The sequence below is a fragment of the Malaya genurostris genome, chromosome 2 (genome assembly GCF_030247185.1).
Source record: "Malaya genurostris strain Urasoe2022 chromosome 2, Malgen_1.1, whole genome shotgun sequence".
Lineage (NCBI taxonomy): Eukaryota > Metazoa > Arthropoda > Insecta > Diptera > Culicidae > Malaya > Malaya genurostris.
Window position 1 is genome coordinate 211743229 of NC_080571.1, and position 9798 is coordinate 211753026.

A 9798-nucleotide genomic window follows, 5' to 3' on the forward strand; every position below is an offset into this window, starting at 1 on the left:
GAATTAAAGCTTAACCTAAAACTTACCGTTGCTATTATAGATTACAATTAGTCATCCTTCCGCGGTGATACCTGAAAAGAAAGAAGAAGAAACACTGAAAATGTAAGAAACGATTATACTTACCCTTTATATATCTACTAAATAATTCAATAAATTACAGCCTTTTAGCTGCATAGTAAGGCAACTACATACAAAGACGGTGTTTACTTTCGGGAACATTTCTAAAAGGATTTTCATCCTAAGTTGGATGTTGGATAGTTACCAAAAAGTTCCTTCAGCGTACATACCGCCCGGAAGAAGGATTCTACTCGTCGGAGGAGAGTAAATACCGAAGACGACCGCTTGGAAGTGAGGTTTGAGAGCGGATTTATATCGACCGCTATAATAATTATAGAAGATATTTCTGTCACCCACTAATCGCGAGTCCCGTACAGTTTAGGTTAGAGTGAAATAAATTGTATAAATCGTTCAGGGAAAGTTAGGTCGCTATTTCGGTTAAAATAGTCGTTCGAAATGTCAGACGAACAAAATAATTTGACATCGAGTAATAACGATAGGCACTGCAAGAGGTGCAATCGTGCCGATGCCGATGACGACATGGTATGCTGCGATGTATGTGAATCGTGGATTCACTTTCAGTGTGCTGGTGTTAGTGAATCTATAGCCGAACCGGATAGAAGTTTTAAGTGCAATAAATGCATGACTGATTGGGATGGCGAATCGAAATCAGCTGTTTCTTTCAATGAGTCGTCTGTCAGCAAGAGTAGTCGAGCATCGCAGAAATTGCAGCTTAGTCTTCAACTTTTTGAGGAGCAGCAAAATTTGAAGCAGAAACAAATCGAAATAGAACAAGAGTACTTACGGAAGCGATATGAATTGCTGTTTCAGATTGAAGAGGAAAAGGATTCTAGCAAATCAAGTCGGAAAAGTGGAATCAGCGTGAAAAGAAGGTGTGAACAAATGGAGAACTGGCTTAATAAGGGAACACAAGTTGACAGAGCGGGACAGTCGGAGCCTACAATGTCTGAACAGAAGGTTACCCTGCCAGTACCAGTCGTTTGCCAGAAGAATGATGTTCCGGTACCAAAGCCAACGTCATTTGCCTCGAACGTTCTTACTGTGACCAATCCGAATTTGCTTAATCTCAATCCAGGAGTTCCAGTTCCAGGTGGAAGTTTTAGTACCGAATCGTTTGTATCAACACCGGGCAAAACTACAGCAAATCCGCATTCGATTTCTTCAGTAGTTTCTGGTATAGTGATCCCTGCTGGAGGTAGTTCGATCACGTCCGCTGCTGTAATGTCGACGAGCGTTTCGTTAATACCCGTATCTGTACCAACAATTTCAACATCGATTCTGCCCAGCGTTACGGATGCTCTTATCCGTGCAGTGCCAGTCTGTTCATATTCACGAATGAATACCGGAGAAGTAATCCAAACGATTCCGCCAATTGTCTTCATTGCAGTTGTATAAAAGAAACGTAACTAACTCAGGACTTGTCTCTTCTGGAAATACAGTAATCACTTCTACTGTGCAGCATCCTTCGATTCCCGGTTTGGCAGTTTCCGGAGTTCCATGGTTACCGGAATTTCCCGTTTTGAATCCAGTGTCTTCATCTCCGCTGCCCGATAGGAGCTACTGTTCGATTCCTGGCTTGGCCACAATCACTTCTACTGTGCAGCATACTTCGATTCCCGGTTTGGCAGTTTCCGGAGTTCCATGGCTACCCGAATATCCTGTTTCGAGTTATTATCCACCAACAAGTGTGCCTGTTTCTGCTGTAAGACCGGCGTCAGTACCGTCTGTTGTACCATCATCGTTGGGAGTTTATGGAAATAGACACGATGTTCCAGTTAGCGTAGGGCCGAATAGTGCTCAGTTGGCGGCTAGGCAGGTTATGCCGCGTGAATTACCGAAGTTCAACGGGGATCCTCACGAGTGGCCCATCTTCTACAGTTCTTTTAAGAATACAACGGATGTTTGTGGATACACCGACGCTGAGAATCTAGCCAGATTACAACGTTGCTTAGGAGGTGCCGCACTGGAAGCAGTAAGGAGTCGTCTACTTTTACCAGCGTCCGTGCCGTACGTGATGGATACATTACAAAAGCTCTACGGTAGACCCGAGATTCTGATCAGTTCTCTTCTGGAGAAAGTACGAAACGTTCCACCGCCAAAGTCAGAAAATCTGAGTTCCATTGTCTGCTACGGGTTGGCGATACAAAATCTCGTTGATCACATTGTGTTGGCCGAACAACAAGCACATTTATCGAATCCTATGTTACTTCAAGAATTAGTTGATAAATTGCCCGCTTCATTGAAGATGCAGTGGGGCACGTTCAAGCAAGCGTATACGAACGTCAACTTGGCGACGTTCAACGGATTTATGTCAGGACTAGTGAATTTAGCTTCCGAGCTTTGCATTGATGTAGTCTCTGTCCAAAACTATCAACAGTCGCAGAGAACGGAAAAACAGAAACAAAAGGAAAAGCTATTTACTCATTCCAGCGTGCTGCCTAGTACGTCAAAACACAGGTCAGTCGAGGAATCTACTTCAAAAGCGTGCGCTTACTGTGGGAAAGACGACCATCAGATTATAAATTGTCGCGGTTTCAAATCGTTAGACGTTGGAGGTCGGTGGAAGGCAGTTCGACAGAAGAACTTGTGCCGGTTGTGCTTGATTCCGCATCGTAAATGGCCGTGTAGATCGAAGGAATGTGGACAAGATGGATGTCGAGTTCGACATAATATGCTACTACACAGTAGTCGCAATGACGACGGAAATGGTCATAGGTCGGGAGAAGTCGTTCATCAGAACCATCATCATACGAAATCCTTTTCGTTGTTTCGTTATTTGCCAGTTACGCTGTATGGAAACGGAAGAGAAGTAAACACCTTCGTATTCCTAGATTATGGATCGTCGTGTACACTGCTTGAAGAAGGAATCGCTGCACAGCTTGGCATAGAAGGAGAACCTGATCATCTATGGCTGAGTTGGACCGGAAAGGTTAGCAGACATGAAAAAACTTCAAGGAGGCTGAGTATTAAAATATCCGGAGACGAACATAAGGAAATGTTTCAGCTAGCGAATGTTCGTACGGTGCGTGAGCTAGGTCTTCCAAGTCAAACACTGGACTATTCAGAGTTGTCGGATAGATTTCCGCATCTTCAAGGACTTCCCGTAGCAAGCTACATCGATGCCAAACCTGGTATGATAATCGGTTTGGAACACGTACGGCTTCTAACTAGTTTGAAGACAAGAAAAGGCTGCAGTAGTGAACCTGTAGCGTCGAAAACTCGGTTGGGATGGTGCGTGTACGGAAGGAATTGTGGAAATGGAGACTCGGTTGAACAGTTACACATCCATTCATGTGACGACATGAGCAACAGCAGCCTACATGATGCAATGCGGAAGTTTTTTACGATGGAAGAAGTAGTTTCGACGCATCAGTTAGAATCGGAAGAGGATAAACGAGCACGTAGTATTTTGGAGGTAACAACGGTACGAAAAGGAAACCGAATGGAGACGGGTTTGCTTTGGCGAAATGACGAGCGGAATTTCCCGAACAGCTATCAAATAGCGATCAGCAGGTTGAGAGGCTTAGAGAAACGGTTAGCAAAAGACCCCGGCTTACGGATAAAAGTCATTGATCAAATCAAAAGCTACGAGCAGAAACAGTACGTTCGAAAAATATCGCCAGAAGAGTTAGCAAAAGTAAACACTAGGCGAACATGGTTTCTACCTTTAGGTGTTGTGACGAATCCTAAGAAACCAAACAAAATTCGAAAGGTGTGGGATGCAGCTGCGAAAGCAGGTGGAGTTGCGTTTAATGGTATGCTGCTCAAAGGTCCGGATCTGCTCGTATCGCTAGTCAACCTTTTGCTACGTTTTCGAGAAGGTAAAATAGCAGTATGCTCGGATATTCGCGAAATGTTTTTGAGAATTCTTATTCGGGAAGAGGATAAGTGGTCGCAGTGCTTCCTGTGGCGTGACAGTCCAGCAGATGAAGTGCAGGTGTACGTAATCAACGTCGCTATGTTCGGAGCAACCAGCTCACCGTGTACGGCACAGTTCGTAAAGAACAGAAACGCTCTCGAATATGCCAAATTATATCCCAGAGCAGCAGATGCAATCGTTTACAACCACTACGTCGACGATTTTCTGGACAGTGTCAATTCGGAGGATGAAGCAGTAAAACTAATTGAAGAAGTGCAGCTCATCCACGCTGCAGCAGGTTTTGAATTCGGAAAGATATTGTCGAACTCGTCGAATGTGCTCGATCGTCTGGGAGAAACCGAGTCGTTGAACAGCAAGTCGCTAGGTTTGGACAAAGATCCTTCGTGCGAGCGAGTCTTAGGATTGGTGTGGGTTCCGTCAACGGATAGCTTTACCTTCGATCGATCAGCCGTTAAAGATGTTCTAGGTAGCAATATTGTAACTCCGACAAAACGGCAAGTGCTACGAACAGTAATGAAACTGTATGACCCCTTGGGATTCGTAGCACATTTTGTGGTCCAAGGAAAAATCCTAATGCAAGAAATTTGGCGTGCAGGAACTAACTTTGGACGAACCGATTTCTGAGTGCTTAAGCGATCTTTGGAGTAGATGGATTGAGTTGTACGACAAGATCGACGAAGTAAGGATACCCCGATGTTATTTTGTTGGACCTAAGGAGGTGGATGAAATCGAGATTCATGTGTTCACAGATGCCAGCGTGTCGGCATGTGCATGTGTAGCATATCTGAGGATGTCGAATAACGGAAGTTGCTGGTGTTCTCTAGTAGCAGCAAAAACAAAGGTTGCGCCAATTCGTCCACTTTCAGTTCCTAGGTTGGAAATTCAAGCGGCTATGATGGGAGCTCGATTAATGCAAACCGTAAGCTCTGCACTCACGGTCAACATAAGAAGTCGATTCCTGTGGACAGATTCAACGGTAGTTCTAGCCTGGCTTCGCTTCGACAGTCGTCGATATCCTCCGTTCGTGTCGTTTCGAGTCGGTGAAATCCTTTCGCTTACCAGTGTTGATGAATGGTACTACGTGCCGTCAAAGCTCAACGTAGCTGACGATGCCACGAAGTGGAATACAGGATTGTCGTTTGATCCAGACAGCCGTTGGTTTCAAGCCCCCTCATTTCTACCCACGAAAGAGCAGTGGCCAAAACAGTCTACTAAAGTAGATGAAACGGATGCCTCCGTTGAAGAAGTTCGAGTAGTACCAGTACACCATGTAGTAGAGGAGATCGTTAATGCAGATCGTTTTTCTAACTGGAATCGATTAGTAAGAGCGATGGCTTATGTTTATAAAGCAATAAATAAATGGAAACAATCTGAAAGCGGTAGTTGTCTTCGCCTCGGACAGGATGAGTTCAATAAGGCAGAGGAAGCTCTCTGGCGCCAGGCGCAAGCGCAGTCATATGAGGAAGAGATTCAGGCATTGACGAAGGGTTGCAGTGTTAGTAAACAAAGCTCGCTGAGGTCGATGGTTCTCTATCTGGACGATAAAGGACTTGTTCGGATCAAAGGCCGAATCGGAAATGCATCACATATTCCCTACGCGACCAGGTACCTAGTAGTACTTCCCAAGAACAGCCGAATAACCTTCCTTATTGTGGATGCTTTCCATCGACGGTTTCTTCATGCGAACAACGAAACAGTTTACAACGAATTGCGACAAAAGTTTCACATTCCAAAATTGCGAACATTCATACGCCAAGTTGGAAGAATTTGTCAGCACTGTAAAGTGAAGAAAGCTGTTCCGGTGCCACCGTTAATGGGACCGCTTCCCAAAGTACGCTTAACGCCACTTATTCGACCATTTACGTACGTCGGTGTCGATTATATGGGACCGTTCGAGGTCAAAATTGGACGCAGTCTGGTAAAGCGCTGGATATGCTTCTTCACCTGTCTCACGATTCGGGCAGTTCATTTGGAACTGGTGCATAGCCTTTCAACAATCTCTTGTGTAATGGCAGTCAGAAGATTTGTGTCTCGGCGGGGCGCGCCTCTTGAGATTTTCTCCGATAATGGCACCAACTTCGTTGGAGCAAATCGCCAGTTGTCAGAAGAAAGGTCGAAAATCGAGAAAATATCCAAGCACTGTGCCGCCACATTCACGAACGCAGATACGCAGTGGCATTTTAACGTTCCTGCAGCTCCGCATATGGGTGGACCATGGGAACGCATGGTTAAATCCGTAAAGGTTGCGATGAAAGCTATCTCAGACAGTCCCCGACATCCAAGTGATGAGGTTTTAGAAACTATCATGTTGGAAGCGGAAGGCATTGTAAATTCCCGACCACTGACCTACGTACCGTTGGAAGCAGAAGATCAAGAGTCACTCACGCCGAATCATTTCCTGCTATACAGTTCAAGCGGGATCAAACAACCACCGAGCGATCCTGTAGCTAAAGGATACATTCTACGGGATAGTTGGAAGCTAGCGCAGCACATCATAGATGAATTCTGGCGAAGGTGGGTTCGGGAATATCTTCCAATGTTAACGCGCCAGACGAAATGGTTCGATGCAGTTAAACCATTAGAACCGGGTGATCTAGTTGTCGTCGTCGATGAACAAGCTAGAAACCGTTGGGAACGAGGACGCATTCTCGAGACGTTTCCGGATAAAACCGGACAAGTAAGAAGAGCGACGGTGCAGACAAACAGAGGAGTGTTTGCTAGGCCGGCGGTGAAACTAGCCGTTCTAGATGTCGTAAGCAGTAGCCAGAACTCGGAGCGAATCGCTTCGGAATCGGGGATGATTCACGGGTAGGGGAATGTCGACGATACCTCTCGCCGATTAGATGTGCGAACCACCCTGCCCTATTCCTCGCAAGAAAGTTACCACAGGGTATAAAAAGCAATTTGTAACAACCTTGACAAATGTCACTAGTGCAAGAATCAGATAAAGACAGTAAAAACATTAAAGCGATCGGTTGTGCAATTTTTAGTCGGTTTGGATTTAATTTCTATTCTGTTTGGAATTTCTAAATCTAACTTGATTCATCCACGTAGTAAGTGGAACAGTTAGTACAATTGAGGTACGTTTAGAGTAAAAGAATTATTACATGTATTACTTACCTTACCACTAGTTAAATACTTACCATAAATGTGTGAATTAAAGCTTAACCTAAAACTTACCGTTGCTATTATAGATTACAATTAGTCATCCTTCCGCGGTGATACCTGAAAAGAAAGAAGAAGAAACACTGAAAATGTAAGAAACGATTATACTTACCCTTTATATATCTACTAAATAATTCAATAAATTACAGCCTTTTAGCTGCATAGTAAGGCAACTACAAAGACGGTGTTTACTTTCGGGAACAGCCTTTCTATATGAGGAAGCAAAAATGATTCAAATAAGAAAAAATCAAAAAATCATGAGGTGGGCTTATTATTCTGCCTATCAGTGAATGATTATTTATTTATCTACAGTATTCTAGTTAAGATTAAGAAATTATAAGGACTAAACTAAAGCTAACCCTTAAATTTTAAACACAGCTAATCCATCCAATCTAAGATTAAATCAGGATCATTCTGTTTTAATCTCATTTTAGTCATTTCTCCGTTTTTCAGTATATCACCAAAAATATTCAAAAAACTGTTCAATCGAATGTGTGAATCGTCGGTTATCGGCTCATGGACTTCGCTATCCTTTTCTGGCTCTTGATGTTGAATTTGTTGTTCAGGCTGTTCGTTATGTTGCCTGTCTGTCTTGACGTCAATTGCCTCAGGAGCAGCTTCTGATGGAACCGGCACTTTTATCTCCACGGGAACCAACTCTTCGAATGTAACATCCTTTTGTACTTTAACACTATGTGACAATTCTCTATCCTGTGTCACCTTCACGTCATTGGTAGCTTCTGAAAAGGCTACTGCAATGAATATCGCCACCACGATGATTATGGCCAGAGCCGCCGTTAAAGCATAGAATGGCTAAGCGATATAGATGACAATGTTAATTAACACGTAGGAACAAGAATTCTAAACTCTTCACTGTTTGACGCACCTTCATGGTTGTATTTCAACGTAGATTCCGACCGCAACTTGGAAACCAAACCCAGCGAGCGATTACAGGCGAATGCCGACCGATGTCAGTTTTTTTCACACTAATTGCACTTCGCAGATGGTTGAGCGCGGATTCAGTTCAAATGTGTTATCGTATGAAATAAAGACAAACGTGCAATCGTACAAAATTAGATGAACATTTATTTCAACAGGTCACAAACATTTAGGTCTTGATTTGGTCATAAAGTGTATATTATCTAATGGGCCGACTTAAATAGTTTCCAAAGGAGATATTGGTGTCATCAATAGGGCTATCTGCTAACGAATGAGCGGAGAAAAAAATACACTCCAAAATGTCTGCTCGTTTCACACAACTAAAGTGTAACAATCCGTCAACATAGTGCTAGTTCAGTGTGTCCGTACAGTTAGGTTTATATAATTACTAGCATTATGATTTTATCTACACAAAAACAATTCCAGAAAATAGTAACAAGTCTTCAGTCAACTTATCATACATACTCGTAAAGAGCTTTTCAATAAAAGGTGTTATTTTGATTTTCAAAGAAAAATGATTGAATGTTTATTTTTATGTAAAGAGGAAGGTATGCCATCAATAACGAAAAACACTATCATCCAAATCGTCACCAAGACTACGTTCACAGGACCATATTCTTTTCATGAAATTTTCCATCACCGAACCGCAAAGTGTCTGAAGTATGGCCTCAATAGTTTCACGAATTCCATCTTGGAGGTCTTGAATCGACACTGGGCTGTTGGCGTAGACCTTATCTTCCTCGTGGCTCCAAAGGAAGAAGTCGCAGAATCACAAAATCTATGGTTTCGTTGCTTGTGTGGCATGTAACTCCTTCTTGTTGAAATTGAACGTTTTTCAGATCAATAGCATCCAATTCCGGCCATAAAAAAACCTTTTATCATTTCTCGATAGAGAAATCTATTCGCCGTAACTGTTGCTCCAGCTCCACTTTTTCGAAAAAGTAAGATTCTACGATCCCGCCGGACCATAAAGCGCACCAAAAAGTTACACGTTGAGGATGGAGAGGCTTTTCATCAATAAATCTTGGGTTTTCCAAACTCCAAATGCGACAATTTTGCTGGTTAACGTAGACACCGAGATGGAAATTGGCCTCATTGGGCAGTCCATATGATTTTTCGATGAAATTTCGGATCATTTTCATGTATTTTAAGGACACAACCAGTAAATACACGAGTTTGTTCATGATGGGTATCGTTCCATTTTCATCATTAAAATAGTTTCTACTTGTCAAATGTAAACAAATACAGCTTCAAAATTGGAATTTGCCAAAATATCGGACTATTCAAAATTACACCTCTGATTGGAACTGTAAATTTGCCTTTTATAAAAAATAAACTTTGAGTCGAATCGGTCTCTCCTCGGTCCTTGCAAAACAAATAGTTTGACATACTCAAGACGTGTGCAAAGTATCATACAAAAAGCAAGTAGATTTTACCACTTTTTCTGCTGTTAATTTCTGGAAATGCTCACCTGACATAAGTGTGTATGTTCTAGATATTAATTGCAAAATAATGGTAAAAGCGAAACTTTGCATAATATTCCAATATAGTAGAAACCATTCTATTTGCACAGATTGAGAGACTCAATCAACTCAAGAATGATTTCTAAAGCGGGTGAATACATGTTTTGCATGTACTTTATTCAAATCTTTGTGATTCGGATCCTTGTACTTGTGAAGAAATGGTGTCCAAGATGACTTTGCAGAAAATCTGAATTGAACACTCTTAGAGTTATG

General features: G+C 42.5%; 1 protein-coding gene across 1 annotated transcript; it reads left to right on the forward strand.

The window, feature by feature from the left end:
- Positions 1-513: 513 nt before the first annotated feature.
- LOC131429115 (uncharacterized) lies at positions 514-6770 on the forward strand. Its single transcript, XM_058593161.1, has 3 exons — positions 514-1395; positions 1466-4468; positions 4554-6770. Exons 1-3 carry the CDS (start codon positions 514-516, stop codon positions 6768-6770), a joined length of 6102 nt encoding a protein of 2033 aa, XP_058449144.1.
- Positions 6771-9798: the final 3028 nt, after the last annotated feature.

Bases quoted from the DNA above. Each gene is read 5' to 3' on its own strand.
- LOC131429115 (XM_058593161.1), top strand. From the start codon at position 514: ATGTCAGACGAACAAAATAATTTGACATCGAGTAATAACGATAGGCAC. The intron at 1,396-1,465 runs GTCTGTTCATAT...TCTTCATTGCAG, and splicing joins CTCTTATCCGTGCAGTGCCA to TTGTATAAAAGAAACGTAAC. The intron at 4,469-4,553 runs GTAATGAAACTG...TTTGGCGTGCAG, and splicing joins AACGGCAAGTGCTACGAACA to GAACTAACTTTGGACGAACC.